At 40.3% G+C, this 20,938-nt stretch overlaps 1 protein-coding gene across 1 annotated transcript in view; it reads right to left on the bottom strand.

Annotated features, from left to right (window-relative positions):
* ADAMTS2 (ADAM metallopeptidase with thrombospondin type 1 motif 2) overlaps positions 1 to 20,938 on the bottom strand; it is a 354,592-nt gene that overhangs the window by 73,540 nt on the left and 260,114 nt on the right. Inside the window, exons 4-5 of the mRNA XM_056861689.1 lie at positions 13,015 to 13,214; positions 148 to 231 (exon numbers count right to left, since the gene is read on the bottom strand). Coding sequence (XP_056717667.1) covers positions 148 to 231; positions 13,015 to 13,214 — 284 coding nt within the window. The remainder of the gene's footprint in view (positions 1 to 147; positions 232 to 13,014; positions 13,215 to 20,938) is intronic.

Below are 20,938 nucleotides of genomic sequence, written 5' to 3'. Positions count from 1 at the left end.
AAAGGATAACTGGAAGTGAGGTAAACATTTACGATTTGAGTCCTTAAACACTAATACCAAGCACATTCATAAAAACAGAACATTATATATCACAGAAGAGTAAGAAGTGTAGGTGACCTTTGGACTTATTTCTAAAATTATACTTACTTTCCCATAGCTCAACATGATGATTCTCACTAAGACAACATTGATATGGGCTCCTAAGGACTCATCGTGATAGATTTCATTAACCTGCAAGACAACAGTGAAAAGATAGTAAGCCTGTATTAATGAAAAGTGATTTCAGCACAGATAACGTATTTGTGTTGTAGTGTTTTACTCTCAGCTCAAAAAGGCATTCCTTGTCTTAAGGAAGAAGGGAGACAGAAGGATATTTTTGACTGAAGCACAAGAGAGCACACTCCCCTCAGGAAATCTCACACAGAAACCCCTCCTTCTGACCTACCTACCCCCCACACATACACTCCACAAAAATACATGAGAACTAGTTAGATACTGGTTCTAGGCCACTGCTAAAGTTTTAGATGAAACAGTTCCCAAAGCACAAGCCTGTGTGGAAACACTTCTGACACAAAAGTATTGTTCCTCATCAATAATGTGCATAGAATTTCTGCAGGCACTCAGCTGTAAGGCGAACATACTACTCTGTATCTACAAGGGGCTCTTTAGTCTACTGCATGTATTTCCTACTGCTTATATTTCAGGGTTATGTCCCAGCATTAAAAAGAGATGGCAGGACTCTGCCCCAATGAGCCAGGTTCTATGAATGGTAATGGAACTTGCTATTGTAACAGAGTGCTTTGGATCACAGCTTTAAGCACATGCTTAATGTCAAGGGTCTTTGTAGCACCCTTTCAAAACTTTGCTCTAAATAACCATAGTAATGGAAAATTGATGTTCCTCTCAAGAGTAATTGTTTCAGGGCCAGCTTTTATTTATGCAATAATGCTAACTGTTTTACAGGCAGCATAATCAGAGCTAAAATCTAAGAGACCAAAAGCAGGGGGTGGGGGCAACAGTTACTGTATGTATATAAAGGGAAGCTTTTTCAGATGTACTAAAAGCATAGCTGAAAGTATTATTTAGATTGTGTAAATTGCCCCCTTTACATTTTAAAGCCACTTGCTGTTAATACTACTATTGTTATCAGAACTCCCACAACTGACAACATCAGTCATGTGCTATCAGTCACACCCACCACCCTCATGTCATATCTGCTCCTGGTATCATTACAAACAAAAGTGCCTCCTACGAGCACCATCCTTGCTTCTGTTGTCTCTCTTACAGGTGTATCCCCATCATTATCAATATTACTTCTATCTCAATCAAGGCTGTCCCTGACAGGGCTCTTCTTTTCACATCTACCAGTTCTTTTTGTGCCCTTCAGTGTGCATGGACTGTGTATTCATGGCAATAAAGCAACCGTTGAATAAATGCTGAATTGACCCAGAATGACTTGTCTGAGTCCTCGTAAGCGCTCAACGCTTACTGACAGGATGAGAATATATTACGAAACTATAACAAATTAAAACCTGGCAGGAATAATGTCGACAATACAGTGCTGAATTACTTCTTCACAATGCATGCTTCTGATAGCCAACAACAAACCTGAACATCCATGGAAAAGTACAAAAGAGAAGAAACTTGCTGATCACGCTTTGCTTACACTTCATTTTAACTTTTGAGCAGAGACCTAAGCAGAAGTTTACAATGTCATGTTTAAGGAGTTATTTGGATGGAAAGCAATGAAACAGAAACACATATTTTATGCACACTTACTACCAACAGCTACCTTATGCCCTGTATGAGCTCAGGAATGTAAGGTTTTTGCGAACAACAAATGCTACAATTATATGTTTTGCCCCATACCCTATCAGAAATGTCACATTGGACAGTTATACCTGTGTAACTAGAAACAAACAAAAAGCTAAGTGTGTGCTTGCTAAGCTGTTGAGCTTCACAAACTCCTTTGGGAATAGGATTTATCTCTTTCACTTGCTTATTTATTTAAAACATTTATTAGCCATCTTCCTACCTTATAAGTACTCAAGGTGGCTTACAACATAAATAATAATAAAATAAAATACAATAAAATACATAAAGCCACTAGATTTTAAAAAAAAATTACACTGACGATAGGCAGAAAAACAAATCAAATGCCATCATGAATAAAACTGTCTTCAGCTGCCTCCAAAAGACTGACAGTGAGTGGCTGGGCACACCTTTCTGGGGAGATTGATCCATAACCGTGTGGCTGCCACTGAAAAGGCGCTAGAGAGTCAGCGTGGTGCAGTGGAAGAAGAAGAAGAAGATTGGTTCTTGTAGGTTATCCGGGCTGTGTAACCGTGGTCTTGGAATTTTCTTTCCTGACGTTTCGCCAGCAACTGTGGCAGGCATCTTCAGAGTAGTAACACTGAAGGACAGTGTCTCTCAGTGTCAAGGGTGTAGGAAGAGTAATATATAGTCAGAAAGGGTTGGGTTTGAGCTGAGTATTGTCCTGCAAAAGTATTGTCCTGTAAGTATCAAGATAATGTGCTAATGAGGGTATGGTATGTTAATCTGGAACCATTGTATCCTGAAGTGATCTGTTAATGTGTGTAATCCAAAGCTAATCTGTATGGCTATTGTTGAATGTTGTCTTTGTCTGGAGGTTTTTCAGGGCAGGAAGCCAAGCCTTATTCATTCTTAAACTCTCCTCTTTTCTGTTAAAGTTGTGCTGATGTTTATGAATTTCAATGGCTTCTCTGTGCAATCTGACAAAATAGTTGGTAGAATTGTCCAGTCTTTCAGTGTCTTGGAATAAGACCCTGTGTCCTGTTTGTGTCAGTCCATGTTCAGCCACTGCTGATTTCTCAGGTTGGCCAAGTCTGCAGTATCTTTCATGTTCTTTTATCCTTGTTTGTATGCTGCGTTTTGTGGTCCCGATGTAAACTTCTCCACAGCTGCAAGGTATACGATATACTCCTGCAGAGGTGAGGGGGTCTCTTTTGTCTTTTGCTGATCGTAGCATTTGTTGTATTTTCTTGGTGGGTTTAAACACTGTTTGTAGGTTATGTTTTTTCAAAAGTTTCTCCATCCTATCAGTGACTCCTTTAATAAATGGCAAGAATACCTTTCCTATGGGAGACTGTTTTTCTTGAGTTTTCTGATTTTTGTTTGGTTTAATGGCCCTTCTGATTTCATTCTTGGAGTAGCCGTTTGCTAGCAGTGCGTGATTTAGATGATTAGTTTCTTCCTTGAGAAACTGTGGTTCACAGATCCGTCTTGCACGGTCCATTAATGTTTTGATTATTCCTCTTTTCTGTCGGGGGTGGTGGTTGGAGTTTTTGTGTAAGTAGCGATCTGTGTGAGTTGGTTTCCGGTAGACCTTGTGACCTAACTGAAGGTTTGATTTACGGATGACAAGGGTATCAAGAAATGGGAGTTTACCCTCAATTTCCTTTTCCATGGTAAACTGAATGTTTGGATGGATATTATTAAGATGGTTTAGAAAGTCCATTAATTTTTCTTCACCATGGCTCCAAATGGTAAATGTATCATCTACGAACCTGAACCAGACTGTAGGTTTGTAAGGTGCTGATTCTAATGCTGTCTTTTCAAAATATTCCATGTAAAAGTTTGCTATTACTGGACTGAGTGGACTTCCCATAGCTACTCCATCAATTTGTTCATAAAATTCTTGATCCCATAGGAAATAACTTGTTGTCAAACAATGGTGAAATAAGGCTGTTATATCTTCTGGAAAAATCTGGTTAATCAATGAGATTGTGTCTTTTACTGGAACCTTGGTAAAGAGGGATACAACATCAAAACTGATTAATATATCCTTTGGATTGAGTCTTAACGGACTGATTTTGTTGATGAAGTGAGTTGAATCTTTGATGTAAGAAGTGGTTTTTCCAATGTGGTCCTGTAGGAGGGTGGTCAAATATTTAGCTAATTCATATGTTGGGGAACCAATGGCACTCACGATGGGTCGGAGTGGAACAGAATCCTTATGAATTTTAGGTAGTCCATATAATCGTGGTGGTTGTGCTTCAGTCTTGCATAGTTTTCTGTGTGTGTCGGGATGAAGAGTGGAATTCTTGATCAGAATGCTAGTTTTCCTGGTAATTTTGCAAGTTGGATCTCGTTTTAGTTTTTTGTATGTGGCAGGGTCCAGAAGTTCCTCAATCTTCTTTTTGTATTCTTCTGTTTTCATGATCACTGTGGCATTGCCTTTGTCAGCTGGTAGAATAATGATTTCTGGATCTGCATTGAGGGTCTTGATGGCGTTTCTCTCCTTGCGTGTTATATTGCTAGAAGGGGGCTTTGCTTTTCGTAGAATTCTTGCTGTCTCTCCTCTTATTTCCTCAGCATCTTCTTCAGGTAGATTACGAATGGCAGATTCTACATTTGCAATGATGTCTTCCACTGGAATTTGGATGGGAGTGACTGCAAAGTTTCCTCCCTTAGCTAAGATGGAAGTTTCTTCAGGTGAGAGTTGTCGGTCTGTCAGATTGAAGATAATCCGTTTGTTGTCAAGTTTTGGACTGTTCTGTCTTCTTTCCTGTAATTTGTTAAACTTTTGCTTCTGTCTGGAAGTATGGCTGGTTAACCCCTGTTCCATTTTTCTGTAGGTGAGATTATCAATCTTGTCCCAATCATGGCTTCTCATTTTGTGGCTAGTATTGATATGTAAGGAAAACAACTCCTTGTCTGTGGCAGCAAGTTCTCTGCGGGTAGTGTGAATTCTCTCTCGTAAGAGAGCCCGTTCTAGATGGTCATAAATGCGGTTAGCTCGTGAAGTTTTAAAGATTCTTTTACTTGTGAGAAAAGATGGAATGGTTCCAGTGTCTCTGCATCGCAGTAGAAAAGTTAAAGAACAAAGTAGATGTGCTTTCTTGTTCCGAAGTGTTTCCAATCTCCGGGTCTGTTGAAATATTTCCTCCCCGTAGAGGCGTTCAAAATATTGTCGAATACAAAAAGAAGATTGAGGAACTTCTGGACCCTGCCACATACAAAAAACTAAAACGAGATCCAACTTGCAAAATTACCAGGAAAACTAGCATTCTGATCAAGAATTCCACTCTTCATCCCGACACACACAGAAAACTATGCAAGACTGAAGCACAACCACCACGATTATATGGACTACCTAAAATTCATAAGGATTCTGTTCCACTCCGACCCATCGTGAGTGCCATTGGTTCCCCAACATATGAATTAGCTAAATATTTGACCACCCTCCTACAGGACCACATTGGAAAAACCACTTCTTACATCAAAGATTCAACTCACTTCATCAACAAAATCAGTCCGTTAAGACTCAATCCAAAGGATATATTAATCAGTTTTGATGTTGTATCCCTCTTTACCAAGGTTCCAGTAAAAGACACAATCTCATTGATTAACCAGATTTTTCCAGAAGATATAACAGCCTTATTTCACCATTGTTTGACAACAAGTTATTTCCTATGGGATCAAGAATTTTATGAACAAATTGATGGAGTAGCTATGGGAAGTCCACTCAGTCCAGTAATAGCAAACTTTTACATGGAATATTTTGAAAAGACAGCATTAGAATCAGCACCTTACAAACCTACAGTCTGGTTCAGGTTCGTAGATGATACATTTACCATTTGGAGCCATGGTGAAGAAAAATTAATGGACTTTCTAAACCATCTTAATAATATCCATCCAAACATTCAGTTTACCATGGAAAAGGAAATTGAGGGTAAACTCCCATTTCTTGATACCCTTGTCATCCGTAAATCAAACCTTCAGTTAGGTCACAAGGTCTACCGGAAACCAACTCACACAGATCGCTACTTACACAAAAACTCCAACCACCACCCCCGACAGAAAAGAGGAATAATCAAAACATTAATGGACCGTGCAAGACGGATCTGTGAACCACAGTTTCTCAAGGAAGAAACTAATCATCTAAATCACGCACTGCTAGCAAACGGCTACTCCAAGAATGAAATCAGAAGGGCCATTAAACCAAACAAAAATCAGAAAACTCAAGAAAAACAGTCTCCCATAGGAAAGGTATTCTTGCCATTTATTAAAGGAGTCACTGATAGGATGGAGAAACTTTTGAAAAAACATAACCTACAAACAGTGTTTAAACCCACCAAGAAAATACAACAAATGCTACGATCAGCAAAAGACAAAAGAGACCCCCTCACCTCTGCAGGAGTATATCGTATACCTTGCAGCTGTGGAGAAGTTTACATCGGGACCACAAAACGCAGCATACAAACAAGGATAAAAGAACATGAAAGATACTGCAGACTTGGCCAACCTGAGAAATCAGCAGTGGCTGAACATGGACTGACACAAACAGGACACAGGGTCTTATTCCAAGACACTGAAAGACTGGACAATTCTACCAACTATTTTGTCAGATTGCACAGAGAAGCCATTGAAATTCATAAACATCAGCACAACTTTAACAGAAAAGAGGAGAGTTTAAGAATGAATAAGGCTTGGCTTCCTGCCCTGAAAAACCTCCAGACAAAGACAACATTCAACAATAGCCATACAGATTAGCTTTGGATTACACACATTAACAGATCACTTCAGGATACAATGGTTCCAGATTAACATACCATACCCTCATTAGCACATTATCTTGATACTTACAGGACAATACTTTTGCAGGACAATACTCAGCTCAAACCCAACCCTTTCTGACTATATATTACTCTTCCTACACCCTTGACACTGAGAGACACTGTCCTTCAGTGTTACTACTCTGAAGATGCCTGCCACAGTTGCTGGCGAAACGTCAGGAAAGAAAATTCCAAGACCACGGTTACACAGCCCGGATAACCTACAAGAACCAATGAACTCTGACCGTGAAAGCCTTCGACAATATTAAGAAGAAGAAGAATTTGGCCAAATTACTTTAGTTTATATGATTGTACAGTCAGGACTTCAAAACCCAAGCTATCTGCTTCTGAACAAAACTTTTAAAATCTCACAAAACAGATGGACTGCGAAAGACAGCTTATAGGGCACTTTTCCTCATCTTTGACAGGAGCCAGCTTAAGAAAGGTCACAGGCTTTCTGCTGGCTTTGTGACCGATTTATTTTGTCAAGTTTCTCCCTTAAGCTATTTGGCCTTCTCAACTTTTGCCTCCAAAAAACAATCACGAAATGCATAAACATCGATGTCAGCAACCCTACCACATTGCAGCTTCCAGACTATGAACTCTGTTCATAACATGATCATAAGCATCTGTACCATGTTGTTTAACTGCTAATACACTATGAAAGGACAAATTGTGGACAACAATTAATATCATGATTTTAGGAATGCATCTTTGATTTTGGATGTTTTAGAAGCTGTTTGCCCAAACTCTGTAAATATTTGGTGTCTTCTACTGTTTTCTTATTCTTTTGCATTCAGTGGGGGAACAAGTTTGACAGAAGAAGGCTAGGAACTATAGGAGTTCCACATCACCACAGGGAAGATATAGGCTTGCCATGGGACAGGGGGCAAATGAGAAAGTTAATATGCCTGACAGTAATGGTGACATATGGAGGATGTATATGATTGGGTTGGTTTGACACATATCTTTAAAAAATGTGCTGCATCACCACTCAGATAGAGCAGGTGCCTTCACATTACTACAGACCTGTGCGGGCAGAGAGAAAATTATATTAGTGACATGATTGGCTGGCTGGTTCCTATAAGAAGAAGAAGAAGAAGAAGAGGAGGAGTTGGTTTTTATATGCTGACTTTCTCTACCAGTTAAGGAAGAATTAAACCGGCTTACAATTGCCATCCCTTCCCCTCCCCACAACAGACACCCTGTGAACTAGGTGAGGCTGAGAGAGTGTGACTAGCCCAAGGTCACCCAGTTGGCTTCATGTGTATAGAGTGGGGAAAGCAACCCAAATCACCAGATTAGCCTCTGCAACTCATGTGGAGTAGTGGAGAATCAAACCCAGTTCTCCAGATCAGACTCCACCACTCCAAACCACTGCTCTTAACCACTACACCACGCTGGCTCACTATGTACAGAGAGTTGTAACCAAAACAGTTTAAAGCAACCTCCCCATCATTGCTGCAGCGTCTGCATCAGTCCAAGACAACGTCATGGGTATATTTTGCAGGTTGTTATTAATAATATATGCAAGCAAAATTGCCTGCTTCTTCTCTTTCATTACTGCAATCCACTGTGTTAAAGCTCTCTCATCCCCCCCCCCAAAAAGCTGGGAAGACCACCAGATGCAAGTCTCTGCATGGTTGTAAGATCAGATGAAGGTTAAGCTCACACTGAAGGGTACCAGTGCAGTGGAGAAGAGAGGATTTCACCATTCCTTCAACATGCAGTTGCAGTGTTGCTGCTAGAGGGATATATGAACCAGAGTTTCACCTCCAACATGCAGAAGAATTTGAACCAAGACTATATCAAGTTCAAAATTATATTAAAATAGTTTCTATGTCATTAGAAGTCAAGCTAATTTTGCAGCAATGGTTCTGAAACAAAAACATTCCATTGTTTCCATCATAATCTTCTTTCCTGCAGCTAAGCTTAGATGTACACACATGACACACATGAACACACATGAAGCTGCCTTATATTGAATAGAGTGGGGAAACCCTCGGTCCATCAAAGTTAGTATTGTCTACACAGTCCTGCAGTGGCTCTCCAGAGTCTCAGGCTGAGGTCTTTCACATCACCTACTTGCCTAGTCCCTTTAACTGGAGGTGCTGGGGATTTAATCTGGGACCTTTTGCATGGCAAGCAGATGCTCGACCACTGAGCCACAGCCCCTCCTCTACTTTGTGAGTTTTCTATAAACTATCAGTCTTTTTTAAAGTGGCATTCCTGCCCTTTGTACCTTCTGGGATCTGCTGTTCTCTCAGTCTCTGGCTCACTCACTCTCTCTCGCTCTCTTTCTGCTGTAATTATTATCCGAAGAAAGTACTATTTTCACATATGGTGCACTGCACTGACCTATTAAAGGCAAAATTCAAATTGGACGTTACTGTGAAAAAATTATCTTATGAGTCATTAATTTATTATAATTTATCTATCTATATAGACAGATATAATAAACGAATCACTCACGAGATAAAGTCTTTTTGGCAGGAATATCCAGGTCAGAGAAAAATACAAGCCACATGACCACATGTTTTGGCTGTCACCCTAACCCTACCCAATCCTGACTTATAGCCAGGACAGGAATTTGGGTTTGACATCATGCTGAACTTTTGAGGTATTTGGAATGCCTCCAAAAATACATGAGACTGCCTGCCTTCTCCGTAGGGCGGGGGCTTGCCATGCTTGTGGGGAGGGGGTGATGGAGAGAATCTCACTATGACAAATGTTGTGAGTCAATTTGCAGTCCCTTCTAAAAGACATCCCCAAATTCTATGTCAGACTTCCAACATACAGTCACACTTTAATATGACCAAGAAAAAGAACCCTGGCTATATAAACAGTAGTCAGTTTGATTCCCAGCAAGTCACCAGAGACAAGAATAGTTTTTTTTTTTGCTCTTGCCCTACTTTTTGTTCCCAAGTTCATTCTCTTTCTTTGTCTCACGTAAGTAAATGATTGCTATTCATTCCTAAGGAGAAAAATTAAAAGTTGCCACTGAAGACACTGTGACAATGAGAGCAATATCTGCTGTCTCCAACCCCCTCCAAACACTTTGTGACTCATTCCTCGCTGACAGGAATTCCATGAGAGGTTGCCACGTGGCCTTGTGTGTAGATCGTGCAGAGATGCACGGCACCCCAGAGGACCCCCTGAAATATAACAGCCCAACCAGTCAGGCATACCCTGTCTGTCATAACAGCAGACATTCTGATAGTTGTAAAATGATTAAGCTGAGAATATTCTAAACAGCATCTTTAAAAAAAAAACCCGATTATCCAGCTAATACAGAATTTGTCCATTAGGACAGTTTAAAGGGAAGTTATGGAGAGAAATACTGACATGTTAATGGAAACATGACAGTTTGGCAGTGGAAAAACGGTCTGAAGCTCAAAGCTAGATGGCAAGTGTCCTGCTTGCTTTACTTTGCTGTAATCCTTGTCAATTAGTCAGGTTGAAGCTGGCTTCATCCCAGTGTGCGGGGAAAAAATCTGGCATTTCCCTGATCAAGACTGCTTTGGGGACTGTTACCTCATTTACAAGGAATAAAAAAGAGTATCTTGTTAAGCCATCTTGGACACACTATTTCAAACCTCTCTCTCTCTCGTTCACTTTAGTGTGGGTATTGATTTGTCAGACAATACAAAACAGATGCACTGAATAAGGAATGCTCTACTGAGCTTGAGATACTATTTTTGTGACTGGGCTTACGTAAGAATTTTGCTTAATTTTTATGAGAAAGGTCAAGTTGGATTGTCCCTTATTTTGAGGCAAATGTTGAAAATGGGAAATAAGCTGACTTTGGCAGCTTAGTTGTAAAACTGAAGAATCACCTCACCAAAAGGTTTTTTTTTCTTGAAGTGTTAACTTTTCAATGTTTTATGTAGGAGTTTACTATACATTCTCCATATAAACAAGAATTGATAAAGATCACACACCTGGGCTTTGCCATCTCAGAAACAAATGTTTAAACGGGCCCTAACTTGAAGGCGATGGGGAGAGTAAGACACTGACTTTTTCCATTATTCTCTTACAGTGAAAGATAAATTGCACTTTTCAAAGTACCGGAGATTCATCTCAGAAGAAGTGGCCCTTCACTATACTGAAACAAAGGCCCCAGAATTGCTTTCCTTGGAATGAAACTGATTTTGTAGCGAAATCTTCCAACCTCCTGTTGCTGCTTTTTGCTGGGTAAAAAACAGCAGAGGATGTTACACAACATGTCCACTTGGTGAACGATGCAATAGTCTTGAGTATTCCTCTAAAAAATAGACAGTTCAGCTGTCTAACAGCTTGAGATTCAGACCAAGCTGGAAACCCCTCAAGACCCATCACAGTTAAAAGCTTTTCTCCCAATCTCCAAAACAAGCAATGCTATTTCAGATCTTTTTGACAGAATGACCATTCATTTTGTTAAGAGCTATCAGAATTCAGTTGAAGTAGGTACAGGCAAAGCATGCTTCATTACCTCCTAAAACATCTACAGGTACAAATGGCTAAAAATGAACTGTATATATTAACATACATTGGATAACTTGCCAGGTACAGGAATCAATTTATTCCACAGCTACATATTTTTATGACTTCCTTATAGTACTATATATCTTAAAATAGATTTAAGTGACATGATAAATAAAGGTGTCTTTTCCAAATCTGTTTCAGTGTGTCTGCTACAGTAGTGTTAGATTTATTTGATTTCTTTCATCTTGAAAATGTAGGAAACCATCTGTTTCATCTGCTTGCTTCTTTTCAAGCTGCTGACAAAAAAACCTTTACATAATTGACAGATATTGACTTTTTAACCCTTGAACTTCTGGAATGTGGCTGTTACCATCAAAGGAGCACATGCATGCATATCTTGATCATTACTGCCTTTCCTACTCTTTGCATTTCTAGGTCCTGATATAAAAATTCAGCCTAACATTCTGTAAAATCTGTGTCTCCGGTTATTTGTTAATCATGCTAGATATTTTTAATTCTGAAATGAGAGGAAACCTTAATACAATGCAGTATTGTATTGCATTTGAACCAAGTGAAACACAATTAAAAACAAAGGTAACTGAGAAGGTGCTAAAATGTTATTGAACAAGATGTGCTGCCTTTGTGTATCACTCGAACAGGACAATCCTATGTAGAGTTACTCCAGTGTAAACTTGTTGATTCCAGTGGGTTTGGACTGGAATAACTCTGCACAGGATTGCATTGTAAAGCTAGGCGCTGTCTACCAATAGATTGTATACACTAGCTCCCTCATTACTCTGATAGTATATTGAGAATGAATGTTCCTCACATACCGAGACAGAAAGACTGGCTTTAGGTTGTCTTATTAAAATCAGTAAGGAGAACTGACTAATGCAATTGGAGCTCAGAAAGATTAATCCAAGAAAAGTAATATATGACAGTGCAGGGGAGAATTAAATTCAGAGTGTAAGCAAGTAATAGTTCGGTACTCCAGAATGAAAGTTTGCACTCTATTTTTAATAGCTGGAAGAACCATACTAATTTCTGCCAAATATAGTGCAATAATGGACAGGTGAAAACTACAAAACATGTTCTCTCACCCCCGCATCCTCTCTGTACCTATCCCCTTTCTGCTGTCTTTCCATCATATCTGATCTCTTTTTCTTTTCCCATTTGTCCTTGAATACATATGCATAGGCACTCTCTCACACACATAATCCTTCTTAATAGTAGTGACCCTAATGGTGAATCCACCTTAGGTTTTGTCTGTTCAAGACATTCCTGTCAATTCTGAAACTGCCGTGTTCTCCAAGGTAACTGGTCTGTGCAGTATGAAGAACAATTTGAATTCTGGGAGAACTCCAGGCTCCACCTGGAAGCTGGCAACCTGACCCAATACAGAGGGATTTTCTAGGATCTCCTGCCATCTAGCTTCTCAAGTTTTTCTCATCCTGACCACTAATATAGGAGTTCCTAAGAAATGATCACATGCGACCTAAGAGTGCCACTTCAGTGAAATGGGAGAGATTCAAACAAGGATGTGCGCTCTGTGACATATTCAAGTTGAAAAAAAGTTTTAAAAGCTGCGCCTTTCAAGAGAATTTTCAGAAAAGGTTTTCAGATTATCTTTCTCTCTGTTGAATGCCAGTGAGATAACCTAACACATGTAGTTTAGAGAACAGCTTCTGGTCCCATCCTGCTCCAGTACAGCCATTCCAGTGCTGGAAGAAAGGAGGAGGCTAAAGACTCACCAAGAACATCCTTGCACTTATCCCAATCTAGAAAGCACATAAAAACTAGATCTGTTTTAAACATAAAGGAAATCTTATTAATTGTTCCTTATTATTACTACATTTCTGAAACTCAGCACTTATTTTAAGAGAGATTTGATTTAAGCAGGCAAATGGGATTCAGTTAATTTTCTGATCTGAAACACTGATAAATTACTCACAATGTTCATCAGTGTCAGAAGATACTTCTGAACATGTTCTTTCCCATGGAACTGTACAACGGAGTCATCAACACCCAGCAAGACTTCTATGTTGTAATCATCATCAGCCGCATGCCTTGGATATCTCCTCCTCCTTCTGGAACTATTAATCTCATCATCTAAGAGGTTCAACATGATGTCTAGATTGCTTAGGTCAACTTCTGAAAGAAATCGCGACAAAAAAAATCTTATTAGCAACTCATTACACTAAATTTAAGAAATGTTTAATCATACCAAAAATCCTATTTCAATTTCAGTTTTGTACAAGCTTGGAGCAAGCCTATTAAATTCACTTGGATAACCTGGATTTCCTCTGCAATATAAGGCAGAAAATGCCTATTCCAGAACAGATCTGCATAGACAAATAAGTTATTTTGTATATACAGGACAGTTTGTAGATGTACAGTGATGGGAATGGGTCCTCCCTCCCCCAACCCCGACCGATCATAATCCACAGTGGAATGGACATAGTCTGTTCAAGGTTGCAGCCATAGTTCTTTGGGCCAGTAGTTCTCAACCTGCCACAATTGAGCACCATTGAAAAGGGTCGTGTATCTTAATCACAGCCATCTGACACCCTCCAGTAAAGGTTTCCACTCCCTTAAGCAGCACTTCGTGATAGGAGTGGGAATCCTCCCTGCAACCCACCACCCCAGATGATGCTGTAAGATAGATAGTAAGAATTTGCAGTTGCAACAAGAAGAGTTACAGAATATTGAGTACTGTTAAAATACATGTATGCCATTATACAAACAAATCCAATTTTCTGAAGTATTATCTCTTTGCTCTTTTAAATTCTACTTATTTTTCAGATGAGAATAACATGAGAAATAAAAAGACATGAGTAGCATGACTTAGTTCACTGCAATCAGTACTATGGAGGTTTTGCAGGATAATTCACACAACTACAATACCAATAGGAACAGATAAACAAACAAAAACACAAGCAAATTAATTACCAGTGATTGCAACTAAAAAATACATCACCTAATGTCAATACACAATATACAAATTTCAAATAGCCACAAGTCACAGTTCAAAATAGAAGAGGCTTTTAATTTTGAAGTTTGTTGAAAGAATGTCCAAGCATTACAGGAATGCAAAGGGTAGGCAGAGTCACTCTTCTCATTGCAAGAGATCTTCACTGTCAGCTAGTTGGGTCCCAAGGATTCAGCAATTCTTTTGACATACAAGAATACGTGACCTGCAGCTTTGTTAGTACTGGCTGAGCTGAATTGTTTTCAGAGCTTCACAAGACACATTGCATGAGATATTGGCTTGGATCCAACACACTGGAGCAAAAGGTTGTTTGGTTTTTATATGCCGACTTTCTCTAGCACTTAAGGAAGAATCAAATCAGCTTACAATCACCTTCCCTTCCCCTCCTCACAACAGACACCCTGTGAGGTGGGTGAGGCTGAGAGAGCTATGACTAGGCCAAGGTCTCCCAGCTGGCTTCATGTGTAGGAGTGGGGAAAGCAACCCGGTTCACCAGATTAGCCTCTGCCACTCATGTGGAAGAGTGGGGAATCAAACCCAGTTCTCCAGATCAGACTCCACCGCTCCAAACCACTGCTCTTAACCACTACACCACACTGGCTCTCAAGGTGTTGTCAGATGCAAAATTTCATCAGCATAATTCTCCACCCCAGCAGTCCCTTTCTACACCCAGAAAAAAAGTTTCGCGGACTTGTGGGGTCATGTGGATGAAAAGCCAGGGACTCTTTGTTCTGTGTTGGGGAGCATCATTGTGTCCAGCCACCCCAATAGAGTGCATGGCTTTTTGTTCACATGGGTCCCACAATTCCTGCTACTGTGGTGGGGAGTGTGGGAACAATCTCCCAGCCTGTTTTGCTGATGGTGGTAGAATCCAAGCCAATGTAAAAGATAGGAAGGGCAAACTTGTTTGAGCAGTCTTGATTGTGAACCACACACTTTTCCTCAAGAAACTAGTACCCAGGGGCTACATATATAGGTTTCAGCGTGGTGTAGTGGTTAAGAGCGGTGGTTTGGAGCAGTGGACTCTGGAGAACCAGGTTTGATTCCCCACTCCTTCACATTAGCGGCGGACGCTAATCTGGTGAACTGGATTTGTTTCCCCACTCCTACACATGAAGCCAGCTGGGTGACCTTGGGCTAGTCACAGCTCTCTTAGAGCTCTCTCGGCCCCACCTACCTCACAGGGTGTCTGTAGCAGGGAGGGGAAGGGAAGATGATTGTAAACCGGTTTGAGTCTTCCTTAAGTGGTAGAGAAAGTCGGCATATAAAAACCAACTCTTCTTCTTCTTCTTTCATTCTCATGTGCCTTCCCCTTAAGCCTGGTGTTGGGACCTTTTAAGTTAATGTACACACAACCACACCTTGTACTGATATTCAGAAAATAGGAGATATTTCTCTAATGCTGTTGATTTCTTTGGCAACAAAAGAGAAAGAAATTCAAACTGCATTTAACAACAATACTTCCCAGTGTAAGCATTTGCAATATCCATATTTATCCCACCCACAGCTAAGTTTCTAGTACCCATCTGCAAGCTTTCCCTAGAGAGGGGACGATGAGGGAGGAAGTAGGAAAACAAGGCTGGCAAGGGACAAGGAAGGATGGGTATTTAGGAAGGGCAGGCGGGGGGAGTATGTCAGGGCAAGATGACACGGAGGAGAACCAAGTATTGTAGCTAATAGTCCTTTTTTGATAACAGCTGACTAACATTTGTTAATCCTTCTATTTCTCAAAAGTGATCATTATATTGTAGTTTAATACTGATTAACAATATAACTTCAAAAGTGTAATGGGGCTTCTAGAAAAGATGGACCCTGGAGACCCCCTTAATTGGCTGGGTTTGAGTGTCATTGAAGTGTGGTTTCCCAGGTAGATTTTTTTTTTGCTTAGTAGAAGCTTGAACCAAAGTAATGGTTTTCATAGCGCTCTTCTACAGCTATAATATCTTCAGGGTTTTTTTTTTTTTTTTTTTTTGCTTTAATGAAGTATTACTTTTGCTTGTTGGCAGAGTAAAATAATTTTGTAAAGGTATCTTGTTATTTGTATTTGCAGTTTGTGTTGCTCCTTTTTAATGATCCATATCGCCTAATCTAATTAAGCCTACTTCATACCCTGTACAAGATATTTACCAGAGGTCTTGAGAATAGGACCTTTAATCGCTTCAGGTGACATGGAAGATCAAGGTGTAATCTGGTGTCGGAGATTCATTCTTTTGGTGCCCCCTCTTGCAAAGGTAAGCTGAGTGGAGGTGAGAGACAGGGCTTTTTCAGTAATGGCACCTCACCTTTGGAATGCCCACCCCATTTGGATTTGCCTAGTGCCTACTCTATACTGTCCTTTAGCTTGCCAAGACAGACAATTTCTCTTTATCCAGGCTTTTACCTGAAGTGGTTTATCTTTTAAAGCTATTTTAATGGTCTGCTTCTATCCTCTCAGCTATTTTCGGAATACTATTTTAGGCTGTTTAATGTTGTTTGAAAGCTGTTTCATTATTTATTTATTTTTTCATTTATTTAGATCCTGCTTTTTCTTGTGGCTCAAGGCAGTTTACAAGCCCCAATTAAAAAAAAATCACAATTTCAGACCAATAGAATCAAACCTTAGATACCCTCCTCTCCCTAGCAGGTTCTTAGCTTGTTTTTATGATCGGTTTTTAATATGGATAATTTTACAGTTGTTGTGTTTATTGCATGGTTTATAAATGTAACAAATATCTTTCTACCTCCTCTTTTTTTCTCATCCATCTCAATCAAGGGAATTCAAGTTTGTACACTATTTTGTGATATTTAGGTTGACGCTAATAAAATACTTTTTTTAGATTATTCTGCAGAGCAACACATCTACCTATGATCTTTGTTTTAATCATGTGGTTTCCCCTCTTCTTTGCAATAGCTAAAAGCAATGAAATTGAATTTCACAGTGAGTACAATTAAAATGATTAAGAGTTGTGAGTCATTAAAATCCTGACCTTAAATAAAGTGTAAAGCTCTAATTAATGAAATTAATCTTACTTGTTTCCAAAATTTACAATGCCATAATGTAGTGGCCAGAATACAAGAACTCTGCATCAAAAGATTGTTGATTTAAATATATCACCATGTTTCTTATCACCACGTAGTGTGTGGTATCACCAGTGGTACATAACTTGCATATATCTAATTTGTCAAGTTGACAACAACACCAGTAGCCCAGTGATTGATCTCAAGTCTCCCATGTCCCCTACAATTGTTCTTTTCTTAGGGTCCATTTTTCACAGCTGCATGAAGTGAGGGCAATAAGAAGGGCATGAACAAATAGAGAGTGATTCACCACCGCAGCCTTACAACTAGAGATGTTCCCATATATAGGGATCATTCCAGCAGGTGTTTCTGGGCAAAGTATTTCCACTTTCTGCCAATTATTGCACAGTATTATGAGCATTCTTTCTAAGCTAAACAGCCCTAAGAGTTTTAACTGCTCCTCATAGCGCAGTTGCTCTAGTCCCCTGATCATTTTGGTTGCATTTTCTGCATTTTCTCAAGCTCTGCAATATCTTTTTTTTAGATGTGGTGACCAGAACGATACACAGTATTCTAGGTGTGGTCTCACCATAGATTTGTACAAGGGCAGTGTGATAGCAGCAGTTTTATTCTCTATTCCTTGTTTAGTTATGGCCAGTATGGAATTTGCCTTTTCACAGCAGGCGCACACTGGGTTGACATCTTCATTGAGCTATCCACTCAATGGATCTGTCCTTTCTTGGTCTGTCGCTGCCAGCACAAATCCCATCAGTGTATAAATGAAGTTGGCATTTTTCCCCAATATGCATCACTTTGGGTCACCACCATGCTCGCATTGAATCTCATTTGCTATTTTAATGCCCATTCCTCCAGTTTGGAAAGATCCTTTTGGAGCTCCTCACAGTCTGATTTTGTTTTAACCACCCTAAATAATTTGGTGTCATCTGCAAATTTGTCCATCTCGCTGTTCACCCTCAGCAATAGGTCACTGATGAACAGGTTGAAAAGTACCTGTCCCAACCCAGATCCCTGAGGGACCCCACTGCTCACATCCCTTCATTGGGAGAACTGACCATTGATTCCTACTCTTTGCTTCCTATTTTTCAGTCAGCTCTCAATCCATAAGAGGACTTGTCCTCTTATCCTAAGACTATGAAGTTTGCTTAGCAGTCTTTGGTGGGGGACTTTGTCAAAAGCCTTTTGGAAATCCAAAAGGACATTCCTGTCCACATGTGTACTGACACTTTAAAAAAAATCTAAAAGGTTAGTGAGGCAGGATCTACCTTTGCAGAAAAAATGTTGGTTTTTGCTCTGCAGGGCTTGCCCTTCCATATGCTTGTCAATTCTATCTTTAATAATGATTTCCATCAATTTACCTGGAACAGACATTAGACTAACTGGCCTGTAATTTCCTGGGTCCCCCTGGAACCCTTTTTATAAATGGGTATTATATTGGCCATTCTCCAGTCCTCTGGTACAGAGGCTGATTGAAGGAACATGTTACATGTCATTGTTAGAAGTTCAACAATTTCCCATTTGAGTTCTTTAAGAACTCAAGGATGTATACTGTCTGGTCCTGGTGACTTATTAATTTGCAGTTTGTCTATACATTCTAGAACTTCATGCCTTGATACCACTATTTGTACCAGCTCCTCATTCTCCCCTCCCCCAAGCATTTAGGTAGAAAAAAATCAAATGCATAATCATAGGATGGGGGAGACTTGTCTTAGCAGTAGTGTGCGTGAAAAGGATCTTGGGGTCTTAGTAGACCAAACATTGAACATGAGTCAGCAGTGTGATGTGGTAGCTAAAAAGGCAAATGCAATCTTGGGCTGCATCAACAGAAGTATAGTGTCCAGATCACACAAAGTGATGGTATCGCTTTACTCTGCTCTGGTTAGACCTCACCTAGAATATTGTGTTCAGGTTTGGGCACCGCAATTTAAGAAAGATGTAGACAAGCTTGAACATGTCCAGAGGAGGGCAACAAAGTCCTATGAGGAAAGGTTGAAGGAGCTGGGTATGTTTAGCCTGAAGAGAAGATGGACAGGGGAAATGATAATTATCTTCAAGTACTTGGAGGGCTGTCATATAGAGGATGGTGCCAAGTTGTTTTCTGTTGCCCCAGAAGGTCGGACCAGAACCAAAGGGTTGAAATTAAATCAAAATAGTCTAGACATTAGGAAGAACTTTCTAACAGTTAGAGCAGTTCCTCAGTGGGACAGGCTTCCTCGGGAGGTGGTGCTCCTTCCCTGGAGGTTTTTAAACAGAGGCTAGATGGCCCTCTGTCAGCAATGCTGATTCTATTACCTTAAGCAGTTCATGAGAAGGAGGGCATCTTGGCCATCTTCAAGGCATGTAGGGGTCACTGGGGGTGTGTGGGGCAGGTAGTTGTGAAATTCCTGCATTGTGCAGGGGGTTGGACTAGATGACCCTGGTGGTCCCCTCCAACTCTATGATTCTGTGATTCTATGATCTGTTCAGGAAAAGGTATCTGCCCTATACCTTCAACAGTGAAGACAGATGAGGAGAATTCATTTAGTTTCTCGATACGATACAAGTTTATTGTTTGTGGCCGAATGCCATCACAATCTGTCATACAAAACCCAGTCATAAATAATAACATTAAAACAGTCTGACCAACAAAAACTAGTAATTAAATGCATTAAACACCCTGATTAAAAACAGCTTTAGCCTAGAATTTCTTGGCTGCTAAGGCAAAGAGTGACACTTTATAGGAAACAACTGGATCAGCATCTGAGAGCATAAAGAGCAGCTTCTCTGGATCTGAAAATAGATTTCGAAACACTGAGAGAAATTTAGATCTGTTCTATGCCAATGAAGGTTATATGTATGTATGTATTTAGATCTGGGCTCTGTATAAAGAGGACAGAATAAAGTATAATGCATTAGTTTCTCAGCAATTGCTTTATCCTCCCTTAGTGCTCCTTCACTCCCATTGTCATCCAATGGTCCAACGGCTTCCCTTGATGGTTTCCTACTCCTAATGTATTTAAAGAATTTCTTATTGTTGGTCTTGATGTGTTTAGCAATATGTCCCTCAAAATATTTTTTTTGCATCTCTAATTGTTTGCTTGCATTTCCTTTGTGCAAGTTTGTGTTTGCTTTTGTTTGCCTCATTTGGGCAAGCCTTCCAGTTTCTGGAGGAAGCATCGGGCTATTTCCGATAACTTTATATTAACCATTAAAATTAACATAATACAATAATGACAATAACACATATTTGGAAAGGAATGGCCACAACTTATTTATGGGCATACAGCTGAAAATGCCTTGGCGCAGCATGGGGGCTGGACTAGAGACATCGGTTGACCCCATGTGACCGGATGTGCGCATCCTATTCCCAGCAAGCCCGCTGAGAGTAGCAAAGGATGGCGGTACTGGGAAACACCTGAGCATAAGCCACTTGCTGGTTCCCCACCACTTGGGAAGAGGCAACCAGACTGCCCACCAAACTGGGTGTGTCAACCCAAACCTCAACCCAAAATCCCTTATTGGGATCCCCCAAGGCAGAGGAAAAGGGGTGCGCAGGCCGCTTTCCTCTAACAAACGAATTCAGCCCCATGCTTATCCCGCCTAAGTTGTGACAATAACCATGAAAACAACATCTTAACTAAATTAGGGAAGGAGGGATGGGACAAAGCCGGAGATGGACTGAGGCCAGAGGGCGAGCCACCCTCCTTTAATGAAGGGCCAGTGGACCGGAGTGAAAACTCTGCTCCAGCTCCACCAGCCCGGCCCTGCCCCCCAGAAACCCACTGGCTCCTGATAGGCTCATTTGAGCCTTTGACAGGAGCCCAATTGGCTGAGCCAGCCAGCCAGACTTAGAGCCTCTGTCGGGTGGGGGCTAGTAGCAAGCTGCACCAAT

This window comes from Euleptes europaea, chromosome 1, assembly GCF_029931775.1.
Source record: "Euleptes europaea isolate rEulEur1 chromosome 1, rEulEur1.hap1, whole genome shotgun sequence".
Lineage (NCBI taxonomy): Eukaryota > Metazoa > Chordata > Lepidosauria > Squamata > Sphaerodactylidae > Euleptes > Euleptes europaea.
The sequence above is the reverse complement of the archived record's forward strand: the minus strand, read 5'-3'. Positions and strand labels throughout refer to the sequence as shown.